A 24516-nucleotide genomic window follows, 5' to 3' on the forward strand; every position below is an offset into this window, starting at 1 on the left:
CATTTTAGTGCCACACTTGAGTCCTCATATTTCCCTTATCTTTAGTCTCCAAGACTATCATTATTCTCTAAAAGTCATACATCTATCCCTTAATTTATGTATTTCTATTGCTCTCTCTTCCCGAAAGCAGGTACTATTGCTTTAGGAATTACTTGCTGGTCCTAAGCAGCCTATCCAACACAAACGCATATCCTCCGCACTGAAAGCAACTTTGTTAGATTTATCCTCCCCAAACACTTTTCTGTTGGCACTGTTGTTACCACTCCCACATGCTCCCCTTCCCCTAAAGGAAACAAAACAGAAATTTTAAATGGATCCCCAACGTAACTAAATTAAAGCTGTAATTCTTTAACTCAGGACAGAGTGGTTAAGCGGCTTCTGGACAGGACTGGAAGGCAGGGAGAGTGGCTACCCAATGACACCTCTCCATTGGTTAACTCAGCGTCCCCTTAAGTGAGTGACACAATCCTCTCTGGACCTTCGCTCATACAGTTATTCCCTCCTTTTCGACTGCATCTTACTCATCTCTCCTGTCCCCGCTCAGATCACACTTCTCGCTGAAGCCCTGACTGACTCACAGGGCCCACTCCCCACTTTCTGTATTGTCTGTACTTTTCTTTAGGTCCCTATATAGTCACGATTGCATACTGTCTTCCCTCCTTACTTTTTTCCCCCAGCTTTATTAAAATATAATAAACAATTAGTTGCTCGTATTTACGTTGTACAATTCAATGAGTTTTTTTCCATAACAGTTGCATACCATAATATATTAGTGTTGTACAGCATAGTGATTAGAACTCTATATAACTCACAAAGTGATCACCCCACTAAATCTAGAACCCCTCTTCCCCCTTACATGTTTATTACAACATTATTAACTATTTTCCTATGCTGCACTTTATATCTCCATGTCTATTTTTGTCTACTTACTTTTTATTTCACATTTTCTATTCCCAATAACTGCCATCATCATCCTAGTAAAGAATTAATGAACGCCTTTTAACTTTAAAAGGCCTTCATTAATTCTTTACTAGGATGATGATGTTCACTTGTAAGGCAATCCATGGATATATGGACCTAAAACAATTTTTACCACTCTCTATAAAGATTATAATATAGCAAGTGGTCTCTGTACAGTAAATATATCATAATTCTTTAAGTGGAAAAAAAGAAATCCAGAGTATAAATCAATCCCTTTGGCTTTTCCAGTATGAGGTACATCTTGCAAAAACAGTTATGACAATATAGATTCAGTAACTAAACTACTTAAAAGAGGTTATTTTATCGTGAATATCTTATTGGTGTAGTAGATTTAGGGTGATTGCTGTATAGGTAGGACTCGGAATACATAATCCTCAAATTGATTTTTCTGTTACCCAAGTCGAAGAGAAGTGGCTCCTAACTTTTTATGGCATCATGGACCTGTTTAAGAAACAATAACAATTGTTTCTTAACAAACAATCTGACAGATATTTATACAAACTCTGCGTGAAATTTCTGGGGGCTCACAGACCCTCTAAAGTTAAAAAAAAATCCTGCCTCAGAGGGTTTCATGTTAGGCACTCAAAGCTCTCACTCACCTAAGAAATTTTCCTTTTAATTTAAGTCATTCAAAGCAACTTCAACGCACCAAAAGTATCTGATAGTAGTTTTTGGGTACATTTTCGTAGAACAAAGCAGAAGATGTCAAAGATTGGAAACAATGGAAATAGAGAAGTTAAGAGCAAATGAGTGGGAGGGGAGAGGAGAAAAAAATCACCAATGACTTACAGATTTCAACTTCATTTCACCGCTGCTAGGAAAGCTCAGATGGCCTAGAGATGCCTCCATGTGTATCAACCACGTTACTGCTAAACCTCGAACATCAAAGTGGCAGCTTCATATCCTAAAACCACAGCTCAAGCTAAGAAAAATCAGCAGGAGCCACTGGTAAAATATCTCTTTAAAACACAAGTTTGGAGATAAAAAGAAGTTCCTAAGCTAAATACCAGTGGAGAAGCACACTGTGACTATAACAGCAGGTAAATGACAAACACAATAACATTAATGATACATAGGTACTGAATTTTAATTGCCTTTCACTGAATCTTTTTTATGAGTTTGTTAAATGCACTGCTAAATAGGAATTAATTTTTATGTCTTTTGCACTCAGCGTACCAGATGAGAACAAGACATCACAAGAATCTAAATTTGAAGATTCAACATAAAGTGGTTAAAATCAAACTATATGTAGAAGTAACGCACACTGAATACAGTAGGTAAACTGATAAATATGAAATTTCAAAAACAGCCAAATTCCAATCAAAGTAACCAAGTGTAGTCTCAGCCTCATTTAGTGGAAGAAAAACCTGTAAATAAATGAATGTCTTTCAGAATAACTGGTTCGATAACAGAGGCAGAATTAAGGTATACCAGGGACCCCAAAAGAAAGGGGTAGTCAGTCAAATTGAGAGGGATTAAATAAAGCTTCCCAGGACATACGCTTCAAATTGCGACTTTCTGAACTGATACTAACGGCCTTCCATGGTCATCCTTAATTCATTTCTCCCCCTGAGTCATATTCTACCATCCTCCACACCACTCTCATCTTCTAGAACAGAATGTTCTCCCCATTCTTTCCACATATTCAAATATTACCTATCATTCAGGGCACAGAACACATCAGCATCCCTCTGATTCCTCCTTCATACTCAGCTCTGCTCTCTCCCCTACTGTCTATAATATGATGACCATGTAGCCTTGATTTCCTGTGCTGCTCCTGAGCTCAACAGTCTGTCTCCTTATAAGAGCAGGATCTTGAACACGGAATTAGTCATCTGTTCATGAGATTTATGCCAATTATTTGGCACTTAATTACACATCATCTTCAATTTAATGGCTCCTAGCAGGAATGTTGTCTTGCTTGTGAGTTCATTAGCTTCTCATAGGCCATGATTAGCAGTTTGGGTACATAGCCAATACTCAATAAATATTTGTAGGAATTACATGTAATAAAAGAAACTTATTCCCTGCCCTTCCCTTAAAAAAAAAAAAACTATCTAGATATAAGAACCAGAACTATACAAATGTCTGTTCCCAACAAATTCTGGGCAACTTGCCACCACAAAAAGAATCTCTACTCATTTTTCCTTTAAATAGAAAATTAAAACAAGGTCTCAATCCCCTTTTTTAAATTCTGTTCATTTTAACCAGGACTAACTCAAAGGTCACCATGCCAGTTTTTCCAGGGATAACCACAGGAGCCATATTTTACATATTCAACAATCCATCACCAAAAGGGTGAGAGCTCTCTAAATTGTTTTTTCCTAGTGTAGCTGGATTGAGCAATCCCTACTCATTTGCAAGGGCCACCTTTAACCAACACAAACATTTTTGTAAAATAGCTTGCAAAGTTCCAGATGTACTGAAATAAAAGTCATCTGTACCTCAAGATTTGACCCTGGCCTTATTAACACCACTGTCTCATCAAGTGAAGTAAAACCAACTGGATACTTCAATATATGAACAGTATAGGCAAAACAAGGAAAAAAAAACTCTTAGGGGAAGGCACAAATAACATAGCTATGGGTGGCAAAGTGATTAGTCTTGATCTCTGTTATTTTGTGTCTTGCCGAGGAATCTTCTCTAATCCAACAATGCTGAAAGCAAAAAAAGACATTTTAATTCATGTTTCAGTATTCTAACGTATTTTTTTACTATTATCATATCCCTGGTATTATAATATCCCACTGCTGGGATGTGGGGGTTGGGTTGTTGGAAGTTATGCTGCAAGGAAAAAGGGGCTGGCCGGGTGCTCCAACTGTAATGGATAAAGAATCTAGACTTCTCCACACCCGGAGACACAGAGGGCTGCCCCAGGACGAGTTTGCTTCCCTCCTAATTTAATGGCTGTCATCTGCACCCTACCATGGAAAGGAGCAGGTACTAACGAACCCGAAGCCTCAGGCCATACCTTCCTTTCCTTCCGGAGGAAAAACACAAGGAGCTATTGTGTGGGCATCAACACCTATCGAGAAATGATGAGCTAGATAGGACCGAGGAAATCATACAGACCGACACTTTAAAAATGCTTAAGTAGAGAAATTGTGCCTTCAAATGATGTCTGACACAGAAGTCCAATATGTCACAGATAGAAGAGGGGGCTGCCTTTGGTTGACTAGGGGTGGGGCATGGACTCATATCACTATCTCCCCATTCCCCAACCTCCAAGGAGACACAAAGACCTTGGTTTAAAGATTTAGAAAAGTGAAGTCAGAAAAGTAAAACAGTTTATTCAGTATCATACAACTAATTAACGACGTCAGAATTACAGCTCACTTTCATGTGATGTTAGTAGACTGGCAATTGAGGGTATAGTGGGATCTCTGATTCTTTGTAAGTCCATGGTGGGAATGATATAGTGGGAAGACGTAGGCTCGGAAGTCACTCTCAAGTCGGCATGCCAGTTCCATGACTTACTTGTTATGTAACCTGAGGTTAAATTACTTAAATCTCAGTTAGTCTCATCTATGAAATAAAAGGGTGGGGACTAGTATCAGAGGATTCTTCTGACATTGAAAGGATAACTAATATTAAAAATGTCCTACTGAAATGTCCTACAATAGATGATTGGCTAAAGAAGCTGTGGTACATACATACAACTGAATATTACTCAGCCATAAGAAGAGATGAAATACTGCCATTTGTGACGACATAGATGGACCTTGAGATAATCATGCTAAGCGAAATAAGCCAGACAGAAAAAGTTGAAAATCACATGATATCACTTATATGTGGGATATAAACCTAAAAGCAACAAATGAACAGGACAAACAGAGACTCATGGTCATGGACAATGGACTAATGGTTATCAGAAGGGAGGGGGAAAAAATTAAAAAATAAAATGCTAAAAAATTAATTAATTAATTAATTAATTAAAAATTTCCTAGAAGAATATCTGTTACACAATTGTGTAAAATTTTCACTTCTGCTTGCATTCTCTGATAGAAAATGTAAACTTTATCCCTTGCTTTCCAAATAACATTTTAATTTTTTTTACAATTGACATATCTAGGAGATATGTATATATATTATACACACACAGAGGATATAGATGTGTATATGTGTGTGTATCAAGAATCAGTATTGTTACAATTAAGCAAAGAACTAAGGATTGAACCAAAAAATTAAGAAAAATAGCCTACTCATTTTGTAAGTCTACACCATAATTTAATATAGAGCAAAACAAATGCAATTACAAATCTAACACCTAAGAAACAGCCAATTTGGGATCTTCCACATTAGTCTTTCAATGATTATATCTCCAATACTGATTTCTTCAGAAGTTTTTGCAAAATTTATATGTAAGGAAAAAAAATACTCCAGGCTGGGCTTTCACATATTATCTTAATGCAACCTATATTCAAGCAATATCATTATCAGGGGCCTACCAAAAGGTCCATCTGAGAGTACTGCTGGTTAATATTTCTATTTCAAAAACTTAAGTGTTTTCGCCATGAAAAACCCCAACCTTTAATTTTATAACATCATGAGATTAAAATGCAACAGGTTTAAGGCATATTTGTACACAACTGGAATTTTTATAAACTTCCAGATTAGATTAAGCAGAACAAAAACATATTATCTGACCTCCAAAACAAATCTGAAAGCAACCTGCTAGCAGGAAAAGCAAACATCACTTGACAATTTGAGAACCGCTACCAAAAAAAGTATAACAGACTCTGTCCACCAGAGGGCAGTGTTGTTTAACTATTAACAGAACTCAGTGAATAATTTAGAATTCGGCAATAAAATTTTGTACTTTTAAAAAATTTCTTTCCAAGCTTTCGGGGAAAAGTACACACCCACACCCACACCCACACCCAATTCACACACACAAGTCGCACACACACGCACACACTCATTGAAGGAAAACCTATAAATCTGACATTAGGTATCTGTAATTAGGTTAAAATTATACCATAAAGGATGGTCTCCACTTCTCAGCATCATTTTGTACCTGTGAACATATTATCACACTCCAAGTGTAGGGTTCTCCTAAAAGGAATGAAGACTTGTCATGTCCAGTTCCAACCGACCAAGGCCGCTGTAGTTCTGACCAGCCCCTCATCCTCACTTGTAGCCTGATGCTAACTAAGACTCCAAGAAAGTGGTGAACAGTGGCAGTTGGGACCCTAACGTTTCATCACATTATTTTAAAACCAGTTCAGGATGCTTAGGGCACGCTAGTCCTTGTATTAAACATCCACCCCACTATGCCCATAAAAATATTCTTACTTAGCAGTAAATACACCCAGAATTTTAGCTCGAGTGATTCAGTAACTACCCTGTCACAGTGACTGGTGAGGGATGAGGGGTATAGGCTGTGTGAATCTACTCCTAGAGCTCACCTAGGGAAATGGGAACCATCTGCCCTGAGTGATTTTCACAGTCACGTGATCATTTTCAGTTTCAATCTAAACAATTTTATACATACGGATGCATGCATTTGATAGAGAGAGCGTTATCTACACACACACACACACACACACACACTTCTCTATTTCACTGCATTCAATTACCTCCTAATTGCCAGATGCTTCCGCCTTTATCTTACTGGATCATCTACGGCATGTCTCTGCAATTACTCCCTTCTTATTAAAATCTTTTCTTTCCTGTTTTCCAAATATCTTTCTGTTATGATTTTCCTTCTGTCTCTCTGGCTGTATCTGCTGAATTTCTTCTAAACACTACTCTTTCCGCCTGCCCTTTAAATATTTTTCTCCTTCAAAGTGCCATCTTCAGTCTTCTTTTCATTTTGCACATGCTTCCTGGGCAATCATGTCCACTTCCCAAATCTCTTCTCTTCTCTCTGGCCCAGCCCTGTATACCTGTCACTAGGTATCTCTATCTGAATGTGCCACAGGCATCTCAAACTCAGCATGTCCAACACGTCATCATTCTTCCAACCCCCTAAACCTCCTCTTCCTTCAAACCTGTACCTTGTGAAAAGGCACCACCATCCACCTAGCTGCCCAAAGCATGAACTACTCCTCAGTGCCTCCCCTTTCCTTCCTTCCCATACCCAGTCAGAGGCCGAGAGAAGCACCTCAGCCTCTGCAGTCTGCCTCTTCATCCCTGTCTCCGCTGCCTCAGTCCCATCCTCGTCACGAGTCCCCTGGCTTCCTGCACTACTCTCTGTGGCAGAGACAAAGGTGGTTTGACCCCATTGTTCACTTCTCCCCTCTCAGTAATAGAACGCCCAATTTTCCACTGGGCGCATGGCCAATTGGAATTAAGATCACCTTTTCGGCATTTCCCTTGTAGCTAACTGTGGCCGTGGCACCATGTTATACATGATGAGCTGTAACTGAAAGTGTTCTGTGGTAATCCCTCCAAAAATATCCTTAAATTACAGATAGCACATGCCCCTCTGCCTTCTGATTCTCCTCTTCCTCCTTCCTGCTCTCGGGAATGTCGCTAGAGCTCAAGCAACCACATCAGAAGATGAGAAATGCTCAAAGGATGGCAGACCAAAGAGCAAAACGGAGTCAGGATCATCTGACACTGGAACCACCAGCGAGCTCCGGGATCATCCACCTGGGTTCCTTTCATGGACAAGAAGAGGAACTTTTATTTTGTTGAGACCAGTGAAGCGCGTGTGTGCATGTGTGTGTGTGTGTGTGTTTCTGGACTGATTTTGTAAATCCCAACTGTAAAGAGCCAATCTATTATTTCTTAAAAAGCAATAAAATGCATCCTCCTTGGCCCAGCCTATAAGACCTAGTCCTCGCCTGCGCTGGGCCTTTTCCCTCATTCCTCCCGTTGACACCAGCTGCTCAGAACAAGCCATGGTTTTCGTAGCAGCGCATCTGTACATAGGCTTCTTCCCCATCTGAAACATCTTTCCTCCCAACACCAACCCACCTTACCCTTACTCCGTTCAGATCATCCCCTCCTCCGGGAAGCCTCACCTCCCAACATAGGTGTGCCTCCAGCAGCCTCCCAAAGCTCTTGTCCTCACTTCTACTATAGCGGGCACCACACTGTGCCAGGATCACCATGGTACTTAATGTGTCCGCACCCAGACTTCACAGCCAGACTCTGTGCTTTATCTCCAATCTCTGGCCTAGCAACCATCGCTATCAATGGCACGCTGAACAAGCAAACACCCTCAGGAGCACCTTCACTTGCCTTAGAGGAAGGTTGTGGCATCTGATTCCTGACAGAAATGAAAACTCAGGCCTCCCAGCCCTTTGCCCAGGCCCATTTCCAGTAATTCAGCATTTCCCCAACTGTTCCGATAACACTCATTTAAGGAATGGTACTAATGTCGATAACGAGTGGGTTTCCAGCCACCCAGACAACTCTCAGTTCCACTAACCTGTCAAATTCTCTCTGCCCTCAAAGCGCCTCCCACACCTCCCTCAAGGGCATCTTCTGCCTGGCAGGCGTCCTACCTCAGCCTGCGGCTCCCAGCATTCTCCCTCCAGCTCCCAGCAGCTGCTCCTACCTGGGGAGGACGCCCTACTCTCTCCATGCTTTAATAATCCTCTAAAATTTGGCTGAAGATTACCCTGAAAGTCATCAATCTCTATAATCTTTATTCACCTTTCTAAAATTAGGTTTTGCCACTCAAAACTTGTTTAGCACTTGTCTCTTTCTTCGTGGTTTTCAAAGAATACCTACAGTGGCTCTATACCCTGTCTGTAAACGTGCTCAGCTTCTTAGGACATAATCCCTCGGAGTTTAAATTCATGGACATAATCCCTCAGAGTTTAAGTTCATGTAACAGGAGCACAGCACGTACTTCTTGGCTTCGGCTTTTCAGCTGTGTTTGCTCTACCGTCTCCACGGCAATTGCTCTCCGTGACAGAGCAAGCCCAACCACGCAGGGGTTTCATATCTCCACTCGATCTCAGGAATCTCTCAACATCACCTCACCGCACACGCCCTCAGAAAGGAGCCCCAGCCTTTCCTCGCTCTGCGTCTATGCCAGACACCACACAGTCAGTGCAGCCACCCCCGAAGCGCGGGACTGCGCACCGTGCCGTCCAAGGACTGCCCGGGTCTGAATCATCCGAGGAGCTCAGTACGGTAATAGGTTTTTGGGTCAAGCACCAAAACCAGAATTACTGCAGTGAGGTTCAAAAATATGATTTGTTTCTTCAGCTTTATTGGCGTATACCGACAAATACATTGGTAAGATTTTAAACTACACAAGGTGATGATTTGATATGCATTGTGAAAGGAAGAGTCCAATTGTTTAACAAGCATCCCAAGCATGTGTCACTACATCTCTGCTACCAAATCAGGACGGGACGGGGTCCGCCAAGTTCCCCAGAAAGTGAAGTGTCACCTACAGCCTGAAGCAGCTGCCTTCATTCACCCCAGAGTGCAATACAAAGAATATCATTTTCTCAATATGCCATGAAGTGGAAAACATTCGCAGAGTTCCCAAAATTGCCCAGAAAACTATTAAATTAGTGTTTGTAGGGGAGGTTCATGAAGATCATTTTCAAAACTTCCACAGGTCAATCTAATGTGCTTTAAAATGCCAATTTTCAAGTCTTTACGAGCAAAAAGATACCTTTTTGATAACACATTTTGCAATGCCTCCTTTATTATCTTGAAGTGAAATTCATAAATAATATAACCTGCCTAAATATAAAACAATCAATATAATGACTTGCTAAATGTGGCACAACTACTGGTTCACTAAATGTAATACAAAGGAGAAGTAAAATTAAAATGAATTTCATTATGTAAATGCTCAGGTTAATCAGATACCTGCTTGCACCTGAACGCAGATGACCCTGAAAGCCAGGCTAAAGCACAGACCAACACAGGTGTGTTGAGTTGAAGACTCAAGAGCAGGAGCATCGCCTTGTGGGATGTGGTATTTTGAAATAGGGAACAATCTTTCATAAATCTCCTAACCAAACAAAGGACAGCAGTCCTCCCTGATTCGTGGTTTCACTTTCCACAGGTTCAGTTACCATAGCCAACCACGGTCCAAATATTAAATGGAAAATTCCAGAAATAGACAACTCGTAAGTTTTAAATTGTGCACCATTCTGAGCAGCCTGATGAAATTTTGTGCTGTTTCACTCCATCCAGCTGAGATGTGAATCACCTCTTGCCCAGTGTCTCCACTCGGTATATGCTCCAGCCCGTTGGTCACTTAGTATTCCTCTTGGTTATCAGATCATTTTTCAATATCACAAGGAACCCTTGTACTCAAGTAACCTTTATTTTACTTAATAATGTCTCATTCACCTCGCTTTATCTCATCGCATAGGCATTTTATCATCTTACATCATCATCAGAAGAAGGATGACTACCTGATAATAAGACATTTTAAATAAGCAAAACAAAAACAGACTCATAAAAACAGAAATCAAAGGGATGGTTGCCAGAAGGGAGGGGAAAGCGGGTGGATAAAAAGGGGAAGGGGAACACAGTCAATAATATGGTGATAAGTTTACAGTGACGGATGGTGACTGAAACTAACATAACCAATATAAGATTGTATACCGAGTATACGTAAATAAAATAAATTAGAATAGTCACTTCGAGAATAAAAATTTTAAAAAAAAAGATATTCCAAGAGAGAGACTCCATTCACATAACTTTCATTACAATATATTGTTATAATGTTCTATTTTATTATTAGTGGTTGTTGTTAACCTCCGAATAGCCTAAATTTATTAAACTTTATCATAGATAAATATGTATAAGAAAAAGCATAGGATATGTAGGGTTCGGCACTACCTGTGGTTTCAGGCACCCACTGGGGGTCTTGGAACGTGTCCCCTGTGGGTAAGGGGTGGGCTACGGTAACACAGTCCCTCGATTCACATGGCGGTTAGAGTCTTAGAAAATTCACTGATATTTTTAAAACCATACAAAAAAACACTGTGTTGATATATCCTAGAGCCAGATCATTAGAAATGTTTTTCTCCTAATGAATGCACAACAGGACATTCAAAGACACGCAGCACACGGAACAGTCTTTCCTTGTGCAGTATTCTGCATGCACCTAAGGCAGGCAGCCAACCGTCACCGCCGATCTTTGTGACAATTAAAAACACCCCACAAATTTCCAAAACTGCTGCTTTAAAACAACCATGCAATCTCCCCCAAGCAATACGAATAGAGGCACTTGTATCAGGCTGCAACATTATTTTAACCCTGTGCTGCTATCTCACATTATAGTGATTCCAGAACCTAGGCCTGATTCTCCCTACACAATACTCTTTCCAAAGCAAGTATTTATATGAATACAAGCATAAAAGAAATTGATGATTAAATTCCACATGAATGGACACCCATCATAGATATCAGAAAACTTCTTCATAAATTCCTGAAAAACTAAAAGCACACTATCATTTTCTACAACCAAATCATGTTTTCCTATTGATAATACATTTTAATTTCAGCAATATCCTCTCACTCATCTGATTGCTCTCCAATTGGCAGTGCTGCCTAAGCATTTCAGCTTTGAACATCAGTAAAATATATCAAACTCTAGTTCAGATGTTTTAAAGAATTCCACAACATTATATTAAGATGGTTTATAAATAGCTCAAATAATTACCTTTTTTAAATACGGTAGTTCTTAAGCCTGTGTGTGCAGCATGATCTCCACCTGGGGAGCTGCTGAAACACTGAGCTGCCTTGGTCCCTTGCCCACAGATTCTGATGGCACAGGCCTGGAAAAGGTGGGGCCCCAGAATCTTTATTCTTTTTAAAAATTCAACAGGTGATCCTCATGCTGGCAGGGGTAGATCCAGTTTTGTGGCTCCTGAAACTTTCACAATTTGGGAGCTCTCTTTGAGAGAGAGAGAAAAATTGTGAGGTCTCTCAAAGCCTTGGAAAGGTCCCATGCATGAGCTTCACAGTATATTCTCCTCCGGATGCAAAGCATGACATAATGAGAATTGTTACTGGAAAATATGACTAAAAGTGTAAATTTATATACTAGTACTACTTTAAAGCAGAGGCCATTAGTCCAAATGCCTACAAGCTTCAGCAGGCAACACAGCAGGAGATAACAAAGGGCGGGTGCTGGCTGGCAAATCAGGGAGCGCCTGGGCACCAAAGGCACCGTTTAGGGCCAATGACGATGCCCATTCGGTGTTGCAATCTCAGATTTTTCAACGGTAGCTTGAAATCTTGGTTTTTACATGAAATCTCCCGAATTTTAAAAGCTGGCTCAATTTTTTAACAAAACATTGACTAGGCCAAATAAAACACAAAGAATGCCAGTAGGTGACCTTTGCTTTACAAATACAAGAGAAAAGATACCCCCTACCTAAAAATAAAAAGAAACTTAAGATTGATGGTTGAATTAAGGAAAAATGAAGGGAGACACTACTAAAAGCATACTTTGTAATGCAGTTCGTACATCTGACAATAAAAAATTTTGTTGCAGGACCCATCTCGAAGGTCCAAATATACTCTAAAACATCCTAATAGCACCCGAAGAGTTCTATAAGTCAAGAAAAGACAGACTAGCTATTCAATATAAAACATACAAAAATGAAAATCTTTAAAAATGAATCCTCAATGTCAAATAAGTACATGACAAAACTTTGACCTCAATTACACCTGGTGCCGCGGTTTCTGGAGATGAAAGCTCTCTGTTCTGATTAAGATGCCACGTTCCGATGCTGTTCTGAAGTTGATCTGACCCCACTCTCAAAAAAGTCAAATCCTGCTGCTCAGCTTTTCAATAGCTGCTTTAAAAAAATAAATATGATGAACACCAGTTCAAAAAAAAATGGATCCTCTAGGCCAAATTAAAATATTGTACTGAGGAAACAGTAGGAATAAGCTTTTCAATATGCCCTCCAGTGTGCTTTTTGCAACATTCCTTAACTATCTCAGTATATGAAACGCCAAGCAGCTCTGATGAGGTAGCTGGGGCTGTCAGTACACAGCTTTGCACGCAAATATGTGGGCCAAGGTGGGATAAAATGGAATTATCATTATAGCCAAAGAGAAAGTTTACAGTCACTTCCTGTCCCACTTTGCCACACCAAAACAGACCATTATAAACTACTGCCAATCAAGCAAGGTTTGTGGAATATCTAAAATAATAGAAGACATCTGGCCAATTTAATAAAGGTCAAGGAATGGTGAGCTAGTCCAATATATACTCGTACGTCATACTTTAAAATCATTTTTCTGCTTTCCATAATGGAATGAAAGGGGCTGTGAAGTAGAAAGGAAAATGCAAACTAAACAATACGTGCCAAAGATAGAGGATTTACTAAAGGGCCAGGCATAAAATTACAAACCAACTTCTATCTGTGGTGGAGACAAGAAAATAGCTCAACAGAAGACCCTAGAATTAGCAGATTTGTCATCTGTTGCTTTGTATATTTGTGGTTTTCTACATCAACCCACACTTTTCCTAAAGCAATGACTCCTAGCTTTCCTGGGTCCTAAGACTACACGCCAGGTTAGCATCAGGGCACGAACAAGGTTAAGCAGCAATGCTACTTTTTTCGCATCTGGTTCTCCAGGAATTCTGTGTGTATCTGTATGGAAGGGTGTCCACCCAAATTAATAAAATGCTCTACATTTACCCAACACATTCTTATCTATCATTAATAATTATTAACCTTCTCCCTCACACCATAAGCAAAAAAATAACTCAAATCGATCACAGATCTAAATGTAAGATTTAGAACTATAAAACTTACAAGAAAATATCAGAATAATCTTCTTGACCTTGGCTTAGGCAATGGTTTCTTTAACATGACACCAAAAGCACAAGCAATAAAAGAAGCAATAGATAAACTGGACTTTATCAAAATTAAAAAAAAAAAAAGAATTGTGCTATAAATGATACTATCAAGAAAGTGAAGACAATCCACACAATGGGAGGAAATATTTGTGAATAATATATCTGATAAGGGACCTGTATACAAAATATCTAAAGAGCTCTTACAACCCAGTCAATTAAAAAGACAAATCAATTAACAACTGGGCAAAGGATCTGAATAGACATTTCTCCAAAGAAGATATAAACAAGCGAATAAACACATGAAAAGATGCTCGACATCATTAGTCATGAAGGAAATGCAAAACAAAATCACAATAAGACACAACTTCATACCCAGTAGGATGGTTATAATAAAAATAATAGTAACAAGTGCCAGAGAGAGTGTGGAGAAACTGGAACCCTCATACACTGCTGTAAGGTATGTAAAATGGTACACCTGCTGTGGAAAACAATTTAGAAATACCTAAAGGCTTAACATAGAATCACCATATGATCCAGCAATTCTACTTCTAGGTACATACCCAAGAGAAATGTAAATATACATCTATGCAAAAATCTGTACATGAACGTTCATAAAAGCATCATTCATAATAGCCAAAAAGTAGAAGCAACCAAATGTCCATGAAATGATGAATAAAGAAAATGTGATCTAGCCACATGATGCAATATTATTCCACAATTTTTTATTTTGGAATAATGTAGTGATATAGCATGGATGAAAACAGTATGATAAGTGAAAAGAGCTAGTCATAAAAGACCACATATTATATTATTCCATTTATATGAAATGTCCAGAATAAGTAAATCTATAGGAACAAAAATAAAAATTAGTGGCTGACTAGTGAAGGGGGTGGGGAACAGAGAATGACTGTTAGTGGTTGCAGTTTTTTGGGGGGAGGTAAAATGTTCTAAAGTTAACTGTGGTAATGGATGCACAACTGTGAACATACTAAAAACTACTAAATTTTACACTTTAAATGGGTTAATCGTATGACATGAAAGTTTTATCTCAATAAAGCTATTAAAAATCAATCTCACTTCTGGGTACATATCTAAAGGAAATGAAATCAGTATCTCTAAATGATACCCTCACCCTTATGTTCATTGCAGCATTATTTACAATAGCCAAGACATGGAAAAATACTGAAGTGTTTATTGACAGATGAATGGATAAAGAAGATGCAGTATATATACAATGAAATATTATTCAGCCATGAGAAAGAAGGAAATTCTGTTATTTGCAGCAATATGGACCTTGAAGGTATTATGCTAAGTGAGTTAAGTGAAATAGAGAAAGACAAATATGGCATGATCTCACTTACATACAATAAAAAAAGAAAAAGAATTATTTAGGCTTCTGGGTCACTATGACAGACGGGGACACAAGTTTGCCTCCTCTCCTTCTCTAAGTCCTAATAAAACAACAATGACAAATTTCAAAAGAAAATAGATTCATAACAGTGCTGAGAAAAAAAGGAACATTATTAAGCTGGAGACTTCAATGAGTTTGTCAGTCTAAAAGGGAAGGGATTATAATCGTAGACAAAATTAAACATAAGTCACAACCTAGACTAACCCAGAAGGCCTCAATTATCCTAACAGTAGAGTCACAGAGAAGCTAAAAGCCCAGTGTTGGCAGGTATCCATACCTGGAGTGGGAAGCAGAACAGATGTCAACTGTGATTAACTTAAGAATTATCTACAGAGCAGCTTCCCATGTTGGCCCTGCTCCCACCTTCCTCCCCTACACAGAGGCTTGTGGCATCAGGACTTAGCCTGGGTATAATATAACAGGCAGCCCACCCACCTGCCCCTGTGTCAGTCCACACACCTCACCTCACCTCACCTCACTTCACCTCACCTCACCTCAGCTCACCTCACCAAGATTCTTCTCAGCCTTCCTCTTTACACAGGGAAGAGGTCCGCTGGGAACACATACTCCACACATACAGAGAAATCCTAGCTATATTTGTTGGGAACTCAATTTTTCATTCATGCATATGAATGGAAAAACAAGATCCAACAGACATTTGAGGAAAAACAGTGGCTTCCAAAAGAAGTTCCAAGACTTGGTGAAAGAGAACTGATCCTGGATGAAGCAGAAACCCCAGAAACAGAAGGTAATCTAATAAAAAAAAAAATTCAAATTAATTCTTTAGAAAGATGCAAGATAATAATGCATCCATAAAAAAACAGACAGCAATGAAAAACGAGTGACTGAAGAATAGAAAAGAGCTCCTGAAATTATAATTATTAAAATAAAAACTTTATTAGAAGGAGGATATTTTAAAATAGGAGAGAAAAATCAAGAGACCAAAAAAATATTAATCTAATCCAGAAGAACCAATTTCCATCTAATAAAAATTTCAGAAGCAAAAACCATTAGATTTACAAATCTAATCCAGGAGAACCACATACATATAATAGAAAATTCAGAAGTAAAAATCATTTAAAAAGTAGAGAGGGGATAATCAAAAATAATAGAACAAACGTTTCCAGAGCTTAGGAAAGATATGACTGAAAGGGCTCAACAAGTGCCAGGCTGAGAGAACAATCAAAAACTCACGCCTCCTGACATGTCAGAGGGCTAGGTAAAGGCAACCCTTCAAAGGAGCAGGTCACACACAAAGGAGCGAACATCAATCCCATCAACAACAATGGATGCCACAGAGAGGGAAGCAATACTTCAGGCAAATGAACTGAACCTAGGTTTCCATTCCAGGGAAATGAGCAGTGAAACATAAAAGCAAAATAGGTCATTTCAGACATACGAAGCTTTAGGAATGTTACCCATCCCAGAACCTCTCTGAAAGTGTTACTAAAGTATTACTCTAGCAAAAAATAAAAAGAGTCCAAGAATGCGTGGAATCCAAAAAGCAGCACATCTAATCAAGAATGCAATAAAGAATTTTGTTAATGTCTAAAGAGAACAGCTGTATAAAGGCCTAGAAAACTTTTGGCACAAATTAGATCAAGTTGTCAGAAGGGTCTAAGAAGAATATTTTCAAGATGAAAATGAATTGCCCATTACAAATAATATAGTTACACGTAGTGATAAAGTGAAGACATAACAATCCATCAGTGAATGTAACAACTGGCTGCCCCACTCTCTCTCCTTACTCTCTCCTCTCTGCTCTCCTGGCCAGTATTGTTACCCCTTGACCAGCAGAGGTTACAGACATAGGATCTACTTCTCTTTCACTGCAGGTCCAACTACACTTGGATGCTGCATTTCTGTAAATGCTGGTGCTCGGTTTTCAATTTTTAAGTCAACCTGCAGTGAAAGCACAGAAGGCTTTGTTATAGTTACAGAACAAAATGTAAATGCCGTATGCCTTGTAAGATGAGGGTAACACGGATGGAGGCTTAGCACGGGGAAGAAAAGCTGGAGGGGAAACGCAGACAGACCCACTGCATCCTCATTTTACATACGTGTCATGAGATGACTCTTAGAATTGATGGCTTAAGAAACAGTTTCAAACATTAATATTTAAAAACTATACATGTAACCAAGAGAAAATAAAAATACAACTTTGGGTATGGAAGGTGAATAGAATATGTGAGCCAAATTCTTCATTTGTCATACTATAGAATTAATAGATATTTTTAAAAAATAGATTAGAAATACAGATGTAAGCATATTATCCATGAGGCAACCACCATAAAAGCTTTAAAAACAAAAGTAGAAGGAAAAAGAGAGTAGGAAAAAAAGCAATAACCAGTAGTCACTGTCAATGGCAAGGAGAGAGGCATGGAGTCCTCAGTTCCGGGTGAGAGTCAGGGCTCAAGGTCGAGAGAGATCCAAGTGGTCTCCGTGTGCCGCTCCGAGAGGGATGGAAGCGGTAAAGAAGGTGGCTCTCGCTTCGGGTTGTACACTCTTCGGTAAAGCTTGTATTTTTCAGATTACACGCAAGTATGATTTTGGTAATAAAAACTTAAAATTCATATTTAAAATAAAAAATAAATGCCTACATCTGGGGGACTACGGGCTAGTCAGTCCATTTTCCTCCATCAAATCTGATACAGGGTTGTGTTTAAGATAATAATTAATGCTGAAGAGCATGCAGGAGGTGAGTAAGAACGCACTGCAAGAGAGAATCTGAACTGGAACCATATTCTGTTTAAGTAATTTGTTAAACAGGGATTTCAGCATTGTTCGACACTCTATCCCCAACACCCAGAACAATGCCTGGCACAGAGTAACCACTCATGTATTTACTGAATAATGAAGAAATGTGTGGGCACTTCTGGGCATGGAACATACAAACAGAAAAAAAATCACAAGCAAACTTTACCAAAGTGAGAACACAGTGCTTGGAAAGATGGATGCTCCTTTTTTCCCTTTCTTTTTACTTTTCTACAGATAATATTGAAGAAGAAGAAGAAAAAAAAAAGTACAGATCATAAAAGAGTTCGTCCCTACCAAATGTAAAACCAATAATGTGCACTTAAACCAACCATTTTTTTTTTTTAAATTTCACTGTCTATAGCTTCCATTTTCTGTAAGTTATATTTGGTTCCCATTCAAATAGCCAGGTCCCTACTTCCTACGTTCCTCATTTATCATAATAGTTTCTTTTCCCTCTTTATCTTTTAAATAAACCTATTTTATAGTTTCAGAATATTCTATTAGCTCCAGTTCTTTGGGTCTCGATTTCCCTCTTTGTTGTGTATGCTGACTTTCCCTCCCATGGAAGTTCCTTCCTTTTTGCAGCCTATATCATTTTATTGGGAGCTCATCAATTTTAGAGATTACTGATGTAATTGTGAATATAGGAGTGAGTCATCTATATCCTAAGCTGTGAATGGGTCTCTCAGGGAGATTGTGCATTTACTTCAGCAATAACCTGTGGATTGGGTTTCACCAGTTCAACACTAGTTTTGTGTCACTTTCTAGATATCACAGGAAGATACAGCGGGATCCTACCCCATCTGTGCTGCAGGTTTGGGTTTCAACTCCACATGAGTGACTTTTCCCTCCTCAGAGCTCTGGAAACCAGTGTACCAATCCCCAGACCCCTCATCTCCTCCCTGGCGTAGGAAAGCCATGCTGGTCATCTAAGTGCACCAACCGAGGAAGGACAGGTGTGGTGAGTAGGAAGTCAGGAAGGCACTGTCGCCCAGCCCCTAATGAATACAGGCCTTATGTTTGGCCCCAGGTGAGGCCCCTACGGGACCTCTTTTTTTTTTTTTCATCTCTTTGCGGTTTAGAGCAGCTCTGTGAATATTCCAATAGCTGATTGAAAGGAAGAGGGGAACCTACCACTGGTGACTTGTCGCCTCCTCATTAAGTCACAGCACTGCTAATGTTACAGAGTTCAGAGCTTCTCAACAGTTACCAACTACTGCTCTAGTTCTTGTAAAGCTTCTGAGAGCTGCAAGAGCTCCCAGGAAAGTGGCAGGGAACAGAGAAACCAGAGAAGCATGGTTTCCTTTCCTTTCACTATATTGATGAATAGATAATGAGAATGCAGGTCTCACTTCCTAGCAAGGGATCCTTCCCACTGTTCACGTGTTCTCCCATACCCATACAACACCCTAAACTCTTGTCACTGATTCAAGATCCCTGCAATAAGTTACAGCTTGAAAATAACCTTGCATTGTTTTCCCTAGAACCTCCCACCCGCACCCCTAGAACCTCCCACCCGCACTCACGTTAAGTCCCTGCTCAGCGGCAAAGGCTAAGCCTCTCTCCCTACAGAAGCGACACTTTCCTCGGGCCTAACTGGGGATCATGAACCAGCTGGCCTCTCTAATCTCAGGTGATGCCACCTGAGTATCGCTGGGGATGCATTCTAAAGTCACTGTCAGCATTTCCATTTTCCCAGCGGGCTGTTTCTGGAGCACTTAAGACAGTTTAAGTCACTTATTTAATCCACTTAAAAAAAATCCTCTGAGGGAAGAGGTATGTCTATCAATCAAATTCAAATGGAAACAATGTCCTACGCTCTCTACTACCTTTCCCTGTGGTCTTCTGAGTTCGGGCTATGTTTTGATGACAGATGAATGGCCTATACAAAAAAAACTTTAAGAGTATTTTTTGAAATGATAAAAAAGTGCCATCATTTATTTGTGAAAAGTACTTTCCAAAAGTCAATATAAATTTGCATCTTTTACTCTCCTATGGTAAGCAACAGCTTCTGATGCTGATTCCAATTTCCAGATCGATCCATCCTGATTTACCTAAAACCGTACTTGTCACTTTCTTTCTGCATCACTTCCTTTCTGCACATCTGGATAAAAGAGTTTGGATAAAATGCAAACTCTTTACCCAGCCTCAGAAGGCTCTACATGGTTCTGCCCCTTTCCTAAAGGGTTAACTTTTTTAACTTGTCCCAGGGATATGCTTTGCAAATCAACCAGGCTAGTCTCCTCCCCGTTCCTCAAACAATTTACATTTTCTGCCACCACACCCTTGCTCATACCGTTCCCTCTATCTGAACTGCCCTCTCCAAAACTCTATTAATCATAATCCTAGTCATTCTTTAACGGCAAGTTCAACTTCCATCTCATCATGAAGTCATCACCAGCACAGGAGAAAGTGGTCATTCCCTCCACCAGTCACTTACAGACATGTTTCTCTCCGACCAAAGAACAAGCCCCTAAAGGGCAAGGACTGTGTCTTCTACTTCTCTGCATCCTCACAGTGCCCAGCACATAATAAATACCTGTTAAATAAATTTGTTCAATGAACTCATGCATACATTCACACTTGCAGAATAACATCACACTGAGCAAATAATACCAAACATTTTTACCAAGGCAAATAAGGAACAGAAGGTTTTAAATATCATTTTAATTGACCTCAGGTATACAGGGAAATCTCCTTAAAATCTATGAGTAAAGAAGAACCAAACTCATCCACCAATAAATCAGAGGACAATGCAGACATTTAATATTATTTCTACATAGCAAAGTAAAAATGTTTTATCAAAGTAAAAAAAAAAAGCTTAATTAGCACAGAATCACAATGTGGCATTCAAAGCTAAGACTATGATCATTATTCTGACTATAATCAGTATTCCTTGTCTCAGAAATAGTGAATAGATGATTAAGTACCTCAAATCTAAAGCCCAACATACTTAGGTATCTATGTCACGCAATAAACAGCAAATTAGGACATTGTGATAAAAGCAGAATGATTTTTTAAAAGTAATTTAGCTGTTTTATACTTTATTAACAGTCTCCAACTATTGAAATATCTAATAAATATCATTAAGGCAAAAGAAATTGGTAAATGGCTGCATATGCACTGCATTCTTCATATCCCCAAATATTATGGAGTCCATTATATAATCCCATCTAACATGTAGAAAATGTATAGTTATTATTTGACTTTTTCAACTGAACAACAGCTATATGAGGTCAGATTCCTTGTCTACCCAAACGAGAAATCAGTCTCAGACAGTGACAGAGTTGAGGAAAGTCAGGTTTGTACTCCTAAATGTCAACCTCAAAGGTCAGGGATATGATGATAATGATGATAATGATGATGATAATGATAAATGATGACACAGCAAACACTTTTACAGCAGTCATTATATGCAGAGCGTGGTTCTGAGATCCTTCTATACACCAATTTATTGAATTCTCAAAAGAATTGTAAGACATGTATCACTATAACGCCATTTTACTGATGAGAAAACTGAAGCACAAAAAGATTAGGTAACTTACTCAAGGTCACACACCTCAAAAGTTACAAGGTCAGACTCAAACTCAGGAAGTTTACCTCCAGACGCCATGGTCTTAACCACACGTACTACCCCTTTCCTGTCTAATTCTCAAGACAGGCTGATCTTCTTTATCATCTCCTGATTGAGTGGTACATTTGTTTACCTGCATTGGTGCCTTTCTACCTCTAAAAAACCTATTTGCTTTAATAATTCATCAGGACAATCTTCCTAAGATGTAGAATTCAGAAATATATGATGTGATTCTTGTACCTTGTTCTAGGTAATCTCAAGCCAGTTCTTGGTTTGAAGAATTCTCAGCTTCTGAGATTTGAAATTTCACTGGTACTTCCTATCTGTCACCTGAAGGAGGAGGGTAGGGACACACTTACTGGTATCTGGAGTTTTCTCTTCAGATCTGCCAAATAAAAATTCGTATTTGGCCTTGGCAACACTCTGGGAATGTGCTGACGCATTGTTAACCCAAACAAATGTCTCTGCCTGCAAAATTAGAACAAAACAAAGATATCATTAAAAATACATCATAAAGCAAACCAATCAACAGGAGGATAGTTAAGCAATTATGACATATCTACTTGAGTGTCTGCTATATGGCCGTTAAAAATGAAACATGAAAAACATACCATGACAAAATGCAGAATACAAGATGATCACTGCAAGGTTACAACTATATAAAAATTGTTAAACACATGAGCATCTATAGGGGAATAAGAAAAATATGAAAAGTTCGGCTCGACTGAGAGGCAGAATTATGGTGGAATTTTTAAAAATTAGGTTTATATTACTTTTCTGCAATTAGATCACTGCATTTTATTTTTAGACACACAATTTTCCAAATGATTATCATTACCCGCAGCCCATAGCAGGAACATTTCTGTGTGTGGGTTCTGCTAAAGTGTTCCAACAAAAAGTAGTCTTTCCCCAAAAGAGACCACATTTTTATTTAATCAGGGACATCATTCAGCCAAACAACACACAGAAGTGCCAGGCATCCTTTTATACTAATTAACCTAAGTTTGAGCATCTATCCCAGTGTCCTTTGGAATTCCTAAAAGTACCTATTTGAAAGAAAAACTACAATGGTAACTGTGAAAGTGGTTCATGTGATAATTCTGAATTCCTAAAACCTTTTTCCTCATTGCTTTAGACAACTGACAAAAATCAGGAGTGCCTCCCTTCCATGGCCTATGATTAATTAAAAATAAGTAACAAGGTGGAGATTTCAAAACACAAAGAAATTTAACCTAGTCGAATCAGAGAGTCATTATTCTGCCTCTTTCCTCCAAACTCAAAAATTAACCAGGATCCAGACATCACTCACACTGGTTTCCCCCATCTAAATTAATGAGACATCTTTTCTCATGTCTGGGCAGCAGATATTCACTTTAGGAGAAAGGAACATGAAGAGTTTTATCAGCAACCAGGCAACTACTTCAAAGGGGGAAAATTTTATGCCTTCTGTTACATCCTTTGGAACAGAAATGATTGACAACAGTTGAAAAGGCCATGGCTAGGTTATGATTAACTCCATCAGCCCACTGCTGACAGGTTCAGTGGGCAGGCCTCTGTGTGTTCTTGTATACCAATATCAAAGAGCTAGCTTGTACAATTTTGAGATTAGCAATTTCTTAAAATAGCTCCACACCATTTAATGTTCATAAAATGTAAAATTTATCTTTCTGGAAAAGGTACAGGCTCCTCTTGGAGCTATATGCTTGATAATCACAGGTGTTAATTACCCCTTTCCCCAATAGAGAAGAAAGATTAATTTTCTGATGTGTTCAGGGAGCTTTCGGGCCAGTTAGAGAGGAACTTGGTACCCTCACTCAGGTGGAGTGCTTGGGGAAGGCTCTCTGAGCAACTAATACCCTCAGCGTCAAGAAGGATCAGTCTGGGGAAGGACAGAAACATCTACCTAAGCAATGGCCTTAAAGTATGAAAGAACTAGACTACTCAAATAACAGAGAAGGCCAATGTGGTCACAGAATAGTGGGTAAAGGGGCAAGTTTAGAGACTGACCAGGAGAGCAGCACAGCAGGGAGTAACACTGGAGAGGAAGCAAAGGCTAAACACATACGAGGACAAGTTTGACGGGAAGACCCAAAGGGTTTTAAACATACAGTGGTCCCTTGACATTTACGTTTTTAAAAGGTTATACAGTTGTTATAGAGAAACTGGATTGGAGTGAGTCGCAAGAAAGTACAGACACCAGTGAGGAGTCCAAATGCGAGAGTATGGAAGCCTCAAGCAGGAGGATGGCAATGGAAATAGAAGTAGATGAATTTCAAATGTATTCTGTAGAGAGGATTTACATAAATTTTCTGATAAACCGGATTTAAAGAATGAGGGAAAGGAAGAAATCATGGATGATTATAACGGATAACATTTTCGAACCACTTACTCCAGGCCAGGTGCTATTCTAATAATTCCACAATAGGTGGACCTCTCAGTTAAGCCGGAGAACAATCCTCTGAAGGGGGGCTCTGCTACCATCTCAGTCTCACGGGTGGAGAAAAGGAGATGACAAGTGGGTGAATAATTTGTCCAATGTTACACAGCCAGTGAATTGTGGATCCCAGATTCATATCCTAAATTCAGAATTCGCGACCCAGGGAATCTGACTTGAGCGACGGGGTGCACGTATTGAGATGGGGGAAACCGAAGAAGGAACATTATCAATAGCATGAATTTGGGCTTCCAGGTGAACTCCCAAGATCTTAGTAAAGCAACAGAAAAGAAAATTCTAAAGAAAAATTCATTACTATAGTGCTAGGAAACAATGCAAAAGAAAAAGATGCCATTGATGAAGCACCAGTTTTAAAAAATTTCAGGAAGATAATTTGGGGGTGTACCATCTCCAGCTAAAGCCTGAGAACTATTCTCTAAAGGAAGGCTCCTCCCGGGCAAGGGTTCTCAGCCCCAGTTCCATGGGGACTGTCAACAGGATCCTAGAAGTCTGAAGTCAGATGGCGGGCGGGGGGGAATACACACATCTTTACTTTCACTTACCTTAAGCTGAAATTTAGCCCTTTCTTTCAAATATGAATATAT

The 24516-nt window shown here is 39.2% G+C and overlaps 1 protein-coding gene across 1 annotated transcript in view; it reads right to left on the minus strand.

Annotated features, from left to right (window-relative positions):
- Positions 1 to 24516, minus strand: part of PSD3 (pleckstrin and Sec7 domain containing 3) — a 500329-nt gene that overhangs the window by 278969 nt on the left and 196844 nt on the right. Inside the window, 1 exon segment of the mRNA XM_039875742.1 lies at positions 21837 to 21945. Within this exon segment, the coding sequence (XP_039731676.1) occupies positions 21837 to 21945 (109 nt within the window).

The sequence above is a fragment of the Pteropus medius genome, unplaced genomic scaffold, assembly GCF_902729225.1.
Source record: "Pteropus medius unplaced genomic scaffold, Ma_sr-lr_union100, whole genome shotgun sequence".
Classification (NCBI taxonomy): Eukaryota; Metazoa; Chordata; class Mammalia; order Chiroptera; family Pteropodidae; genus Pteropus; species Pteropus medius.